Source organism: Phasianus colchicus, chromosome 2 (assembly GCF_987193195.1).
Source record: "Phasianus colchicus chromosome 2, bPhaCol1.hap1.1, whole genome shotgun sequence".
NCBI lineage: Eukaryota > Metazoa > Chordata > Aves > Galliformes > Phasianidae > Phasianus > Phasianus colchicus.
In genome coordinates, this window is record NC_143437.1 from 22,635,811 (window position 1) to 22,653,525 (window position 17,715).

At 34.3% G+C, this 17,715-nt stretch overlaps 1 protein-coding gene across 4 annotated transcripts in view; it reads right to left on the bottom strand.

Moving 5' to 3' along the window:
• The window catches only part of SYT14 (synaptotagmin 14), an 80,388-nt gene that overhangs the window by 48,307 nt on the left and 14,366 nt on the right, over positions 1–17,715 (bottom strand). For 2 of the 4 annotated variants that reach the window (XR_016464031.1, XM_090135112.1), the window contains exons 1-3: positions 6,976–7,063; positions 4,727–6,011; positions 930–1,148 (exon numbers count right to left, since the gene is read on the bottom strand). Coding sequence is in view for 1 of the 4 variants with exons in the window: in XM_090135112.1 (XP_089991238.1) it covers positions 930–1,148; positions 4,727–5,657 (1,150 nt within the window). In the remaining 3 variants the exon portion in view is untranslated. Of the gene's footprint in view, positions 1–929; positions 1,149–4,726; positions 6,012–6,975; positions 7,141–17,715 lie in introns of those variants that run through there. The other 2 variants (XR_016464032.1, XR_016464033.1) reach the window with 2 other exon arrangements.

Genomic DNA, 17,715 nt, shown 5'->3' on the forward strand with positions numbered 1-17,715 from the left:
CAAACTTTTATATAATTGAATTACAACAGTTATATAAAGACTACCTTTTTTCAAGTTCTCTTGGACTGGATGCAATGTTTAAATGTAGTATTTTTTATTACAGGTGTCCACTTTTTGCTAGAAAACACCACTCTCTAAAAAATGCTGCACTTCAACATATTAAAAGGAGTCCAGCACGTCTTACCATAATACACTACCTATATAATAGCCTGACCTATGAACACCTTTAACTAAGCTCACTTTTCACATTAGAAAATGACTACAGATACAGTTCTCCCACGCAACTATTTTCAAGCACAAAAAGCATATTGATTAAATATTGATAGCAGATTTTTCAACCTCTGTATCAGGCAGTTGTTGTCACTCTTAATTAAACTCTTAATTAAAATCTTGAGATATATAACACAAAAGAAAACATTCCTTTGTTTACATTCAGCTATTAATTCAGATTAATTCAGATTAATCTAATCACATCTTTCTGTGATTTTAGTAGAAAAGATGAAGAACATTCCATTACTTGATAGTGAAATATGCATGTGCACCAGAACCAATAACCAACTCAGTTTACTTGCTGTTATGACAGCTTATCAAGAAAGGCATATCAGGTATTGATAATATCACTGAATCCATCAAGAGTACCCACATTTCCTTCCTAAACAAAAACAAGTTAAAGTAAATCCCTCAGAGAATATAATGACTAATAATAAAATTCTATAAAATTTTATTTAAGATATTATATCATTTGCAGTATTTCTGGAAGAATATGCAAACAATTCTGTGCTAATTTTTTTTGGAGCATGCATAAATACAAAAGAACCTGGATGCTTCTTGCTGACATTGATTATTTGCAAATCAAGCTTTTTCTGTCTACGACTTAACAACATAATTCTGAAATCTTGAATAAAATGAATGCTTTAAATCAATCTTACCTTCATCTATTGAGGCTTCACTACTGTATCCATCATATTCTGCAGACAGGGGGCTATATTTTTGCCTGGTTTCCCATACATAGTTTTTTTGCTGTCTGCCATCCACCACTGGCAGCCTGGAACTCTGGGTTCTAGACAAGGCCTCATGATATTTACCCAGTGCTTCATCTTCACTCTCAGATGATGAACCATGCTGATCTTTACTCATATAAGAGTTGTCTGTTTGAATAAAATACAGCAAATCTACTACTGCTCAAAACAGAATACAAGAAAATAACCATAAGCGGTTATCACTGAAGATATTTAAGAAACTTCAATTAAAAATTTTGTAATATTTAAAAAAAATCATCTCACTGTAATTTGAGGTATTACCTGATTTAGTAATCTAAGGGGGTTGTGGGTTTTTTTTTGTACAAAAACTGAAAGATCTCTAAGCCTCCAAAAGATCTGAAAATTTATTCAATAGAAAACAGATCCGTCTTTGTAAGGCAGTACACACTGAAGTTCTTGAAACTCTTCATTAAGGAAGAAAATACTCAGTGTTTTACATGAAGTAAATTCAACGTTTCTTCACTATCATATTTGGATACTTAACATATCAAAAAAGGCAAATTTTGATGCACCATCCCCAATTGAGTTTTTCTGTGAGAATGCAGTATGAAGTAGAAATGAAAATGGTTTATAAAGAAAAGCCTACACAACAAAGCCATTCTAGGATATTTATGTTAGTAATGCTTAAACTCATGACAACAAATGGCAAAATGTCAGTAACAGATGCTCGCATGCACAATTTTATTTAACTTAGAATAAACAGCCCCTTGTTCCATAACTGAAATTAAAGCAGATTCTATGACATTGAGCAAAGCTAAAGGTGCTTGGAGGAAACTGCCTCGTTAATTTTCTTATTTCAGTTTCACTACAGTGCCCATGCCAGTGGCCAACTTTATCCAGCTACATCTCTCAAGCATAGATTCCATCACAATTAGAAAATCTGGTTGTATTTTACTTCTGTAAGGAAAGCGCCCTCCTCCTCCCTTTTCCAAATTTCAAATGGGTTCTGTACAAATTTGACATGCTATCCTTAGTTCTGTAGATCTCAAATTCTAACAGGCATTAAAAGTGCACACGTAAACTCAGTAATGTTCAGCATTACCACTACTCTATTGAGAAAGTCTACAGTATAAGATTTTTCAAAGGATTTTCATTACGTACTGAAAACAGAACTCCAGGATGCCCATAATGCTGTTGTTCAAGGGGATATTGTTTAATATGTGATCCTATTAAGATGAGCCTCTACTCCCCTTCCTCCTATTATGCCCCCTCCTAGCCCCTGTCCAGCTCCATTTCAGCTCCCATTAGTTCCTGTCTTCACCACCAGCCAGTCTCACTCTTCTTTATGTGCATTTGAACCAAAGAGATTCAGCTTATTCAGAACTCAGGCACTGGAAATCTGACTAATTCAACCCATACTAGCCACCTATGCCTCTTTTACAGCCAAGCTTTTTACTCTTCTTTCCAACCACGAAGATCCTTTCTTCCCACTTTTATCAAAGCCTGTAAGAGTAGATGAACAAGACCACTTCCCGGATATATGCCTTTGATATGGGAAAAGAAAATTCCCACATTTCAAGTCATACAGTATTCAGGAGTACCAGAGCTATTTTTCCATACTGGAAACAGCTAAATTTTTTTTCAATTATGGCTTAAAAAAAAAAAAAAGCAAAATTAAAAAACAACAACAACAACAGACATCACATAAACACATACACACACACACACACAGAAAAGGCCCAACAGCTTCATCTCAGAGAGAAAGCATGCCAAATTTCACCCCAAATTTTCCAGATCTGGAACATAATTACAAGCAACTGGAAGTAATGTCATGAAATGGAAAATGTCAGGAAACCTTAACTGCAGATGGTGCCACCAACTTCACATACAATGTATTTATATTAATTCAATATTTGTAGGAAAACTGGTGCCTTAAAAAACGTTAGGCTACCAATTTCAATTCAAGTCTGACAGGTACAGTGATTCCCACTGTACGGATAACTCTATAAGCAAGTTCAGTTCCACTGTTCACTTGTTGAGAACAACACACCAAGCAGGATATATTCTAGCTGGCAGATCCACTACCAGTTCACTCAGAAGAAAGCGCTTCCTTCAGTGCTACACAGAGTAAAACCTTGTATCTCATATGACTGTCATCAGGATCTCTGTTGCTGTAAGTAAAACAGGGCATGTCAAGACTCAGACATAATGCCAGACATCAGTACCAGGTACATCATTTATCGTATTTGCAAATATGAAAATAGGTTCATTAGTCAAAATAAAGTACCAAAAATTGAACAGTTTAAAAGATGTTAGCAGCATATTCAAAACAAGAGCTGAAAGATAGACGACTAAAACTATATCAAAGCTTGTAAGCATCCAGAAATTATCAGTGATATCAGAAAATTTTTCCTCCGGTTACTGGCATAAAAGAACAACAACAAAAAAAAAGGATGTATACTAATAATACAGGACATGAAAAAAGACTTCTTCAGAGGACTTAAGAACCTACAGAGAGTTAAATCACAAGCATTCATAGAAACATTTTTTAAATAAACAATGCAAATCTGTTTCAGTTTCTTCAAAAAAAAAAAAAAAAGCTTACTGCAACATGAAAATAAAAAATCCTCCAGGTTTTACACCTCTCCTTGCCACTTGTCTTACAATTTTTATATCTTATTTGGAAACCTGCCTAAATAGACTGCATATTCTTATTAAAGACTTTCATTCATTTGGCTAACAGCACATATACCATTATTAAACTATTGACACCTATTTATTTACAGCAAAGGCAACCTTCAATAGAGAACATACTACTTCAAATTGTTTCATGAGATATCAACAGATAACATCACAGTTTATCATACAAATACACCAATCACCTACTAAATCAAGCAAACAAAAAATTAACAACTGAAGTTTTCAGACAAAGGAACAAACATACACTGAAAAAAAAAAAACTTTCTTGATCAGATTATTGACTTCTCCACCAAAACAATATCTCCAGACATTCTACATTACATTCTAAAATTTCACTGCACAGCCTGTAAAAGAATTTTGTAAAATGTAGGATTTCACTTCTTGCTCATGAGCTTTCATTACAACACTTTCATCATATTGTTTAAAATTAGATGTTGAAGACAGCACACACAGCACCCATATCAACAGTATATAGGTTTTCTCTGTAAGACTACAACTTTCTTTAAGACAAGCCTTGCTCAGCTTCTTCTACACTTAAAATCACTTAATTGCCACTTGTCATTTATTCTGTCTCAAAATTATGTTACATTTGCTAGAAATACATTCTGAAGATCCAGTATAATGCCAATGTAACAGAAGTTCAATTTTTCCCCTCTGTCATCTTTTCACATTTTATGCAATGTTTTTAAAATATGCAAAACAAATTGTGCAACAGAACAGGTCTTAATTTCCAGTATTAATTAATCCCTAGTTTTCACCAGAAATCACACAAGAAAACTGAGAAAAGGCAAGATGAACTGTATATAGAAAAAGTTAGAATATAGGAAAGATATTTCTTAATCAGTTCCTTTGACTAATACTTGAAGAGTAATTAACTTCCAAGAGACACCAATATAATTAGAGAATAAAGCCCTGACAAACAGACCTACTTTCATCCATGGGAAACATCATTACTAAAGTGAAATGTGTAAGTCAAGTGAAAAAAGTAGGAAGTACATAGGTTTCAGGAAAGGCTGAAGAATGCAGTTTCCTGACAGACTTCTCACCTTTTCCTGCTGTCTTCTTATTACACAGCCCTCTTGATTTCTTTTCTGGTTTCTTTGAGTTTTTCTTGTAACCTACTTTTGCAACAGTAGGTGATGCATCATCTTCAGATTTTTCTTTCCTGTCAAAAAAGGCTTCAGACTTCTCTTTGATTTCATTAATGCAACTGGGGTGATTATTGTGTATCTTCAAACTGGAGTCTGATAATTTTTGCTTCTGTACTTCAACAAATTTTGTTTCTAAATCTCGAGGAACATTCATACCACGGACTTCTTCAGAGTCATTACAATCAATTCCATGAGAACATGGCTTGATTTTGTGATGCCAGTGATTCTCAGAATTATCAGGTATTGTATGTAGGCAACTATCTTGATTCTCAACAGACTCCTGCATTGTAAATTTATTATTTTTCAGGCTACTATCCTTCAGTAACTTATCATTTTCAAAATAGTCATTTCCTCCTACTACTTCCCTTTTAAGAGGTCTTCCTACATTCTTAAAATCCCAAGGTACTTCTGTATCTTCTAAGCAATCATTACTATCTTTGCCTTTTAATTGGAACTGGTTTTCACCCACAACATGGTTGAATACTCCATCTTGATTTCTGTCTTCTAAGGAATTGGAATACTGAATCTCCTTCTGTTCTGCAATATCCCTCTTGGCTTTAATATTAATTTCCTTAGGCTCAGTTAACCATGGTGCATTTTCTTCTCTGTCTTGTGCTGGTTTATCATTCCGCATTTTGGAGCTCTCATCTTCTGCACGAAGGCCATTTATCATGTTTGTTACCTGTTCTGTTACTGAATCGGCTACACTATAACCAACTTCTCCAACAACACTGGTCAGATCATCTACAGCGCTGCTAAGAGTGTCCACCAGAGAAGACACAGAAGGAAGGCTCAGATTTTGGTGGAAGTTTCTGAAAAATGCCATTTTTCCAATTTACTCAGCAGCAAAAAAATAAAAAATAAAAAAAACGTACAGAAAGATCTTCTGTTTCATAAACAGATCAACTCCATTTCTTCAAGTTCTATTTCATAGCTATTTGCTTTTGCTACCTCAAACTCACTACATTTACCAGGGGAGGCTGCTGCTTTGCGTTTTCCATTCAATATGCATTGAAAACAATAAGAAGAAAGCATAAATAAATATCTTGAAACGAATCCATAATCAACCAGCAAAATGACAGTCTTTCATCATCTGCAGCATCAACTAGCCACAATAAAATCCATTATTCTCAAAAATAAGACAACTGTGTGAGGAAGGAACATGTATTTTTATTCTAACCTGCAAAGAAGAAGTTGTGAGACATTTAAATGATGCCCTTTCAAGAACAATACACTTTTCACAGTACAATAACCCTTTAACACACTATTTGCATAAAAGCTCACATCACAGAGACTTCCTGACCCCAAAAACTGTTGCTGTGTTTTACATAACATATGTCAAATCATGAAGACTTGTTCTGCAGCAAAAAGAAATTTAAGAAGGAATATTTGACTTTCAGGGGCAGTAGCTACTTGTCTAAAAAACAAACAAACAAACAAACAAAAAACCCAAGCCTTAAAAATTCAGCTGTGCCTTTCAAAAAGGCAGAAGACAAAAAAGTCTCAAATTTCCCATTCTCTTCTCTAGTGCTTGTATCTTCCACTCAAGACAGCTAACAAATCCAATTCAATATCTGCAGCCCAAAAGTACAGATGGGGCTATTTTACTAACCCTCAATATATTTTAGGAGGTCTGCTCTTCTCTCATTTATCAATACTATTTCCAAGGACAATATTTAAAAAGTATAGAAAAAACTTATTAGCTTTATTGATTTATTTTCTGATTTTATTTTCTGTTTTGCATCTTTAAAATTATTTTCCAGGTAAGTAAACACCTTACACAAAAAGTCAGCGAAGGATTTAAAAAAGCTGAGTGGAAAAAAAAAAAATTCCAGTCACAAATTTACTTCAGATTTAATTGTACACAATTACAGGATGTTAAAAATGCATTTAAGAGTATTCACACAGCACAAAAGAAATATCTTCCCATAAGTAAATGTAAACTCTCTAGTTATAAAGCTGTTGATTTTCTGCAGTTTGTGAATACAGAGGTTTCCTCCCTTTTACGTAGTGCAAAATCACAGGGAAAAGTCAACATTGCATTATTTCATCATTTCAATCAAGTGATTATTTGTGTATTTCCACAAAAAAATTCTCAGGCTCTTATAACTTGATGTCCAATATATTCTATTTCAGATACTTACACAGCTTATCTTGTGAATTCTTTCTCGTAGGGTATCCTGAATCAAGATCAGGGAAACCACCAACATTTTCAAAACACATCTTCTTATTAATATATAGGAAAAGCAGCAGCATGAGGATAATGAATACCCCAACTGCAGACAGGAATCCAATTGCTTCAGGAGATACTAAAAGAAACAGAGAAGGACATGTTAAAAAAAAAAAAAAACAGTCTATTTAAGTGTAACTTGCAAAAGTTTTTATATTTGTCAGAACTGGTCATTAATAAATACTACTAACATTCAAAATATATATGAGATAACCGAAATGCCAGCTTTTCCATTTGAGTACATATTTAACACTGTTGAATTTCAACAGGTTTTCTTCTTCTTCCAGACATCTTTTCAAGAACAGAAAATACATGGTCTCAGTATGGGACAAAAGACATTGTAAGAGCTTGCAAGAGGTTCTGCAGCAGTACTGGACTCCAGTAACAAGACTAGGCCACTGCAGAAAATGAGGATATTGTTAACATTTACCAAGGCTGAAATTTTTGATGGAACACTTGAGGAAGAGCAGCATATGGGATCCAAGAGCATCCCCTTTTCCTGAAAGGGGCTGGAGATTTGGAGACAGCACAGTAGGATAAAAAGGAAAATGAAAAAGGGAAGGGACTGTGTCCTTGCTGGTAAGACCATTGCCTCTGCCAGCTTTGTTATACTCAGCTTCTGACTCCTCCTTCTTTAAGGACCAGCTGGACCTCATCACTCCCTGACAAACAGGATTCCATGGGAGCAAGAAAGCTGAAAGTAAAAAAAACCAACCGAACAAAAAAACAAAACCAACCACCTAACAGTACATTCTTTAATATGGTACTTGTGTCACTTTAGTATAAAACGAGAAAGAGCTAAGGCAGATGGAGATAAAGCATACTTCATTGAAACTAGGTAGTGGAACCAAGACTGAAGTAGACTGACATGTCTGTATAAAATAAAGAATGTGTAATCACTGTGAAGCAGATAACTGAAAGGGACTTTTGGGCACCTTTTGCAGGGACAGAATCTTGCAAGTCCATCAGGACCTAAGTATATCAGTAATGACATAATGGCCAAGATTACTTAGGAAAATATTTTAGAAATACAAAATTTGGGAAAGGATGTACCAAATGGGACAAATGGGGACAAAAGTACTTAGGAGCAATCTAATTATTTGTAGAAGCCTTTTGCTTGTTAGAGAAGACTTATAAAGATTTATTAGGTTCGTTAATTCCATTGGTAAGGCTCCTAGCATTTCATGTTAGGAGTGTAATACTGTGTGCCAATATCTTTCATGAAGGAGACAATATTAAAGAAAACTTACCAGCAGACTGTATTAACAGAGATGTAATGAAAAAGGACAAGAAGTAGAAACAAGGAAAGCTCTAGTGGGACATGGGATGGGGGAAAATCCAGAATAAGAGGTGTTCAGTGCTGGACCAGATGCCCTAGAAAGGTTACAGAACCTAACTTTAAAATCAGTCCTGCCTTGAGTAGGGGGCTGAACTGCATGTGACTTTCCCAGGAGTCTTCCAAATTAAATTACTCTCTGCATCTGCCTATGACCTTAGTAAATCTGAGCTTCCTCTTCTCTTCAAAAGTGCTGACTGAGAAACACAAACAGTTCCACCAGCCCCTCAGTTTCGGCACTGTTTGGCAGTGTTATTTGCAGGATGATAGGGACCATTTTTTATTGTCATTAAAAAACAACAGCAACAAAATCACAAGAACAAAAGATACAAAAAAAAAAAAAAAAAAATGCACCTTTCACAATCTAAAATGAACGGGTCTGACTTGAACTTCTGCTAATTTTGAGCCGGACATCCAGGCCTATCTGAAATAGTGCAAATTCTTTTTGCTTTCTTTCTTTTTATTTTTTCAATCTTTGACCAAAGGGATTGTGTAATATTGTGCAATATTGTGCTTAAATTCACTGTCTTTCTACCTAACAATTTCAGAAGAGAAGGAACAAAGAACCCATCTGGGCAAAATTTCTGAAAAAAAGACCAAACTGTCAAGAAAAGTAGTCCTAAAGGAATGAAGTAGAAACCCCAATTAAACTAAAACTGGTGCCTCTATTTAGTCAAACTTCAGTAAGTGCTTTTTATGTCTTTTAGATCATATAAGAAGAGTTAGGAAAAACATGAGCAACTCTTAATTAAGTCAATTAAGTTGGGAACACTGTTTTATGAAAAACTGAAGGCAAAGCTAGAAATGATTGGAAAGCTCTGAAATTTAACCTTCATCTTCCAAACCATTAAAGTCCAAGACAAATCAAAAAATATAAGAACAAAGTATGACTGCTGAATAAGAGTAGAATAGAACAAACAAACAAACAGTGCAACAGGGGAGACCAGGTGTATCATATTGACAATTTCAGATAGCATAACAGAAATAGAGATTTACAGAGCTACAAATTTCCCCATTAGTACTTCAAGATGAGACATTCTGCTATCACGCAGAGCATCAAGGTATGAAAGGTAGAATTCCAGTCCAGACCAGAGAGGAAAAAAAAAGCTATATTTATGTTTTCATTAATCTGGACAAATAGAGAAATACTTTCAGTTATGAAAGATCTTGGTAGAACTTTCTACTTGGATTACCTGCTACTCTAGTCAGAAGATAGGAGTTATTACTTTATTAAATTTACTTGTTACAGCTCAAATCAATGGCAACTCTGCCTCAGCCTGGAAAGTTTTTTTCTGTTTAAGTTTCAAAAAAATCATTATGTTATAACCAAGAATGAGAAGAAAATCCAGACTTCATAAAATAATTTAAAAATACCCTAGTGTTCCCTGATTGAGAGCAAGGTAAATTTGGCACATGTCAGGCATCCTTCTATCATCTTCAAGAAGCTTTCCTAAATATGGAAAAGCTTGGAAACTTTAAAGGAAAAAAAAAAGTCCAGTTTGTCATATCTTCCTTTTTTGGCCTGTAAGTCTAACAGATACAATCTCCCAAGATTGTGTTGGAAGGAAACGTGCTCCATTCCTTCCCAAGACAGTGTATAGATGACTGACAATGTCTAAGGCTGACAGAATGACATTCAATTTCTCTGAGTTACTGATTCTGACCTTACAGGACTAGAGTGTGGATTGAGAGCAGAGCATCTTTCTTCAGTAATTTCCAGTTCTAATATCTATCAAAGACAGAGGCAGAAAGAAGAGGCTGCAAGAAGAAACCAGGCACAAAAAGAAGTGAAAATTAAGTGAAAAGTGGCAATTAGGCACAAGCTAATGAGGCCCAGCAGGGAAATAGAAGGTATGAGTTAAGGTTAGCATAGAGTGCACAGAAAAAGTTGGAAAGCAAAAACAGAAAAAAGATCAGGAGGAAGAAACAGATAAAGCAAATGAAACCTCAGAAATTTATCTATGAATACTGCTTTGTTACTGAAGCAGGTCGTTCTAAGCAACTTTGCCCAAATTCAACACCAGAGATGCACTGAGCAGGAGACAACTGTAATCCAATAATTCCATGAGCCTATGACTCACAATAGAGAGAAAGGAACGTTCTCTTTAATTAGATTAACTGTTACCTTATTAGAAAAGTAGCTTGAAAACACAATGCTTTTTAATTTTTCTTGAGTACTTCCTGGATACAAATTGGTTAAAAGACAGTCTGTACACAAACTGTGTAGCTCTCTATGGAAACACAGTATCTGATGACATCTTTCTGGAGTGAAATAAAACAGTGGCTGATACTTTGTAAAAGGGAAAGGATGTAACATTAGCTGCAGCCTCACTAATAGTGTATGTAAAGCAGCATGAATATAAGACTTAAAAATTATGTTGCAGATTCAATTTGATTCCATGTAAAGAATCTTTAAAATGCTTGTTCACAGATTAAATTTATCATCAAGTTTAAAGCCTTTACTATAATACCATTATATAGCCAGAAAAAAAAAATTTCCACACATAAATGCGTACAGATTCCTATCTGTGAACAAAGGTTTTATATATCACACCAACCCTTCAATTAAATTCTCACAGTTGAAGTTACATTTCAACCAGTTATACTATGTAAATAGAAGGGAAAAAAAAGTATGCTTCCATGCAAAATCCATCCACGCCACATTCATCACAGCAATTACTCTAATTCAAAACACGTTGTGATCAATTCAAAATTGGTTTGGGCAATGATTGTACAATGAAGAGCATTTTTAAAATTCTCTGAGATTCCCTGCAGTTTCTTTTAGAACGACATAGCAGCAGAAGGGCAATTCTTCAGTAGTCATCTTTCACATCCAAATTTCAAAAACATCTTACTTTTTGGACTTATAATTATCCTCAACTCTTAAGGAAAAACAGCAATGAATGTTTAAATTTATAACAACATAACAGAGCTTTACAAATGTGAAAGGAACAAATGTCACACTACAAAGCTATTAGGATTAATTGAATTGCTGGCTATGGAAATGACATAAGTTATACTCATTACAGAAGTATTAAATTAACTTTAATTTACTTTTGTTATTATCACTAGAATGATAATTATTAGAAAACGGAAACTTACCATCTCTTCATCCTAAATATTGAATTACTATCTCTTTCTCAAATAGAAAAATATAACTCTCTGTCACTAAATGATTTTTCTTTAAAAAAAAAAAAAGTTTCAGACTCCTCAGAAAACATTAACATCTTCAAATAAATGTCACAGAACACCAATAACAACCCTCAGATGTATTAAAAAGGATGCAGTGTTATTAATACGTACTTACATGCACTAACTTATACTATATTTATTATCTGTATTGTCCAGTCAGTTATTTTTGGACTTCTCACTCCACATCATGCTGCTCACCTAGCTAGTGCAGTACAAAGCCAGAGATGCTTTAATTATTCATTTACAAATGCAATACTATCCTTCATGTGCACAAATTAAAGTAACTAGGGGATGATGCAAAGAAATTCAACTGCCTTTGAGATCATAGCACAAAAGCATTTGAAACAAAAAAAAGGTATGCTCATTTTTTATTTAGAAAGGCAGCAACCAACTAGAATTTAGCTAACCTAGGCTAAACACAATCATAGAGAGAAATACTTTACACAGTGTTGTGTTAGAAGACCTGGAATCCTTAACTACACATACTGTCAGCTGATGTTATTAAAATACTTCCCCATATTAAAAGAAGAAGAAAAACAAACAAACAAACACAAAACAAATAACAACAACAAAACACAGAAGCAACTTTACCACAAAAACTGAGTAGTTGATGCTTCTGTTCAACTCATTGAAAGACTTAGAGATCTCAGAAAAATTTTTATTAAACTTTCCAAAAGTCAAAACACACCTCCTATGTCTTTTGTGTCAAGTCGTATTAACCTTTCTTCTCTCATCAGAAACACCAGAACTGTATTAATTCCTTTCTAAGAGTTACTGATTCCTTTCATGTTTCACCAAAACAAGCATCGGGAAAAGTATTTGAGCACAACTCAAAACAAAACAAGCAATTAAATTCCATCTATCAAAGTGTTTGTTGTGGTTTGTTCTTGTTGTTCTTTACTTGTTTAAAAACAAAACAAAACTAAAAACCACAAAACCAAGATTTTGCTAACATTAAAACCAGATTTTTTCAATATAAAGATTGTGTCTGCTCCCTTTAATTCAAACTTGAATTTGCCTTTCTTCTGGAGTAGTCTTCCTAATTTAGGCATTTACTAATGGCTGTCAGCTGATTATGATAATGCATATGTTGTAACATCAGACTTAGGTCATACTTTTCTGTGCATTTTTTTCTCCTCCATCTCATTATACAGCAAGTTAACACACTCTGGCACAAATTATAAGCACAAGCAACACAAGATACCTGTATTTCAACACTTCAAATTTCTATCCCCAGCATGTTACCCTGTATTATGCAGCTCCAAGTGAGGACAAACATGAAACACCTGAATTTCAATGCAGTGCTAGAAAGAGTACTTCCTAAATAAGAAAATTATTAACATTTTTTGGTAACATTAACCTTTAAGAAGTTTGAAAGACAGAATGAAATCAGAATGAAATCAGAATGAAATCAGAATGAGAGTGCTTATTTAATTCTCTATTTGGAATAGAATTTTTAAAGGATATTGCTATTTATATACTTTTCAAAGTAATTCTGTGTAAAATAGAAAACTGACATTATCTGAAGTGATATAAGATCCAATTTAAAGGGTAATTTATAAAGAAAAAGAAGTAAACACAAGAATTAAGAAAGGTAAAAACGAAACGTGCTTGTTTACATGAAAAGCATTAGTAGAATTACAGTATCATGACAGCTACCCTGCCATAATAAAAGTGTCATCTTTATTCTAGTGGAAAGCCATCTGGAATAACAGCAGCTTTATCACCAATTGGCTTATGTCACTTCATACTGTCTGCACTGATACAGAGATAATGTCTGACTTTTTTCCCCTCTTCTTCTTAGCATCTAATTACAAGCACCAGTGTGATAATAGTAGTTTTATTGCCTACATCCCAGGATTTCCTTTATATGGGAAGAAATTTGGAATATACTTTATTTTGAAAAATAAAAATGATTCAGGTAATTTTCATTACATCACTTGACTAAACATCTACTTTGCAAGTTAGCGTTAGGAAGGTTTTGGTTCAAACTTAACTGCTCATACATCCACACAAAATACTTGTAGCAACTTTCATGTTGCCTTTGCAGATTGTCATTTACAGGATTTTTTTTTCCTGGTTCTTCTAAATCACCAAGCTAAAACTGTCTTTTAAGATAAATTTCACTGTATGAAAAGAAGAATCTTGGGCTCCAAAATATCACTGAACTAAGAAAAAAATTAGAAATAGCAGAAGCCACAGTCCAAAGGGCAGATTTAAACTTTTGAGAGAAATCTTGTCATTCCTAAATCCTGACCAGTGCTCAGCCTGCCACCCCTGCTGATTTACCAGTCTCTCAGTGTCTTTTCTCTCCAGTACAGAATCCATTGCCTTGTAAGTAGTACCTCAACAGAAATCTCTGAAAAGAAACATTTTATTGCTCCTAGGAAAAATATAGTGAATAGTCTTGATTACCCTCAAATCCCATTAATCTGTTGCAATCACACAGCAGGTTAGATGCCTGCATTTGCCACATGGTGGATGAGAGAACAGCAGTGCCTACAGACATTTAATGGAGCTCTCAAATAATCTCCTAGTGCAAAAGCCAAAAGAGCTGCACAGGTCTAGAGACTTGCGGTGTGCTCCCTCACAGTTACCACAAAGGAACCCACCAAAACTGGCAAAAAAAGAATTACATCATAAAAGTCTTTAAAAAACAAAAATTTCCAAAAATTCTGTGCGATGAAGTGTGAGACAATCCAGAATCACTAAATAGCACAGCAATTAAATAGAACACATAGCAAAGTATTGGGCAGTAAAAGCTACAGTGTCAACATGTTATCTGAAAAAAAAATGCTGGGAGCTTAGAATTTGGATATACCAAAATTCTTACCAGGTTTTGTGTCAAAAGAAGAAAAGAAGCTGAGATAGTTGAATTACAAGAACCCAGTAGATGCTGGTTTGCAGAAAACTGCAGAGCATGGGAGAAGAAACAGAAATATACTCTGCTTCCTGTGTGGCCATCAGTCACCTCACGGATAAATAAAATATTTATTGCATATTACACTTTCACTAGTCCAAAATGTATAAATCCAGGTTAGCCTTCCAACAGAGAAGATTTAGAATTTACTCTAGTGTTGCTAATCTTAATGCCATTGCTTTCATCTTTTGAATATGTAGCCACGCTTATATCACCTAAGTGTATTAAGTTTAGCACTCCTGGAACAAAATACATATTTTTTTCAGGCTAGAAACACATGAAATTTGATATATTTCTCAACACAATAACAAGTAGGTTGATTACTATTTTCTGAATATATTACAGAAGTAGCAATGGTTGTGTAGACTTTTAATACAAGGATATCAATTCTATCTCTATTTAAAAAAATAAAAATAAAGTAGTCAACTCTGTGCTTTCCATTTGGAACTTTTGTAGTTGTATGTTTCTAGTTACAAAGGGAATCTCATTAATAAATACTATTTTTACCACTTCAGTGAAATGCAATTGGCAACTTAACATTCACATACAAGTGAACAGATGAGGATAGTTGACCAGAAAGTTAAAGAGTACATCGTTCTACTTAGAGTATTTTTCTGGCAAAACAAAAATTCATACCTTCTTATCTTTTCAAAATTATTATTAAAAGTGACATCTTACATTGTCAGCCAAAGACAGAGTCTCCTTGTAACTTCTTTCTTTTGCATATTAAAGAGCACTTCTGTTCCATTATTAGTCACAAAGACAGTTTGCTGAATAATTTCCTTTGTTTGTAAGACTGCTACAACAATAGAAAGAACATCTTGCAAAAGTATAAAGGTCTTACTAAAATAATTATAAAAAAATCTATGCAACTCAGACCTTAGTCAGATACTCAATCTACATTTCCATCAATTAAACAAAATACATTACTGAGTTAGAAGTATCACTTTACATTTCTTCAAAACTACACAAACGAACAGTGACAGGTGAAAGAGACCTAAAAATATTGTGGTCATTAATTTTTTGCTTTAATGTCACTTCTACATCATATAGTGAACGTTATACATATCAGAATACATTGAAGAGCCCTTCAGTTACAGGTCAATATCATAAAAACTCATCACCAGTCTCTCATCTGTACAAACAGAACTTGAAAAACAGCCTCAATTGAAACATTAGTACATCTAACAACAGCCAATTCCAAGCTAAACTAGCAGCCTAGCTACGGAGCATAGCACAGTCAAAAAAAAGATATATTTTTCTGGGCTGTTCTCAAGTTCCCCAGATTCTTTCGTGTCCATGGTAAATAACCAAAGGAACAGCTTACACCGTTCTCATGACTCTCTCAAAAATATTTGGGTGTTACCAGCCAGAAAAAAGCAAACCTTTCACCATATTAGAATAAACAGCAGACGTATATATTTCAGAAAACTTTGTTCCTCTCTTCTGCTATGTCAGGAATTGTAAGAGGCTGAATGAAGCAAATTAGTCCACTGCTAAGATAAGGAAGGCTCCTCTTAGACACACCGTGAATTTGCACTGTCAAACAGGTAAGAATTTGAAAATAAATATATATGTACAAACTGGCATTAAATGAAAAACAGAAGTAAACAAGACATTCATCTGTAATACAATGAAAAATATATTTTCCCATTTTTCAGCTTCCAAAATTCAACAGTGTGTCCATATGAAGACATACAAATACTGCAACCACTACGCTACATTACATACAGAAGTCACAAATTTCAGTGCTGTAATGCCAGATTTCTGAATAACTGATTATACTTCCTTTAGCTGGGAAGTGTCTCGTTCTATATTCTGCAGCCACTGGATGTTACATAATTGTTTCCAAATATGCACATTTTCAAGACACGTGTAGTATACTTACATACTTAAAATGAGCATTTATTTTAAAATACATGCAAATTAGTTTTTGAGGTTTTCCAGAAAAGTCTTCCTACCGCCATCAATATTTTAGACATGCTTCTCAAATATGTATGAATCTGCAAAAGGAAACCATACAAGCAAGACACTGCAAAAGTACCGCAAGCCTTCTTGTGCAGACTAGAAACAGACCTGCCACACAGTCCATCTTGTGTATCTATGAAACCATGACAACATTATATGAAGTGGGAGCAAGTCCTAAAGAAGACAATTACCGCACCTTTGGTTAGCAAATCTGAGTTCTGTACTGGCACCATACTGATATCACATTCAAACAAGAATTCAGATAATCACAGATATTCAGTAAGCATTACAATCAGTACTGGCAAATTTTCGACTCTTAATAGCTAAAAATAAATCTACAACCAAAATTAGTTTTATTTATTTCAGTGGAAGAATTGTTAACTTCAAAGAAGCTTTAATGATGTTTTGAAATGAGAAGTCAACCCTTCTGCATTGTTTCCAGTCTCAGTACTGCAGCATGGAGTATCTAGGAAAATGAAAGTAATGAAGGCAAGCTCTTAAAAAATAAAAAGTGAAATTTCATATAGTTTTAATTTTAATAACCAAATGTACTCAAAGGCAGCAGTTTCTTTTGGGGGCTTTATTTTTACAGTTATGTCTTCACATACATATAAAGAAGTTTTAACTGAATAATTTGAGCTAAATAGTGTGGCCACACATAGCCTTGACAACATTTATGGTTGCTTTCCCCATTTAAGCATCAGTAACCCCAAGGTTCCTACTTCCCTAGCAAAAATCAGTTGGCAAAAAAGACAATTCAGGAACAGGCTAGTTTCCTAACCAGAATGAAAAATTAATCACCACCACCAGCTATATTTCAAGTTTTATAATCCTTGTATAAATTCTAATTACACTACATCATTTGAAAATGATTTTCCTTTGCATTATTCATTGAAGACAGGTTTGCTTGCTTTTCCCTTTTCAGTACAGGACAAATAAGATCGAATATCCTGCTTAACAAATCAGTCACTTCTTGACAAAATATTTGGAAGGACTATGAGAAACAGAACAAATGAAGCACAAGGTACTGAGTATCTTGAACTCTGGTTACGCACACCGGTTATTATTTACCACTAACCTTTCCTTCAAGGTCACCAGGTAGCTGTAGTCAGGTACCACCACCTGGCAGAAAGCACTAGATGATTCAAGCAAATAGCAAATGTAGAATATTTTTGTCAAATGTATTGAGAAAAATGAATAAATAAATGCTAATAGTGCTTGAGAGTACATCCCTGGTA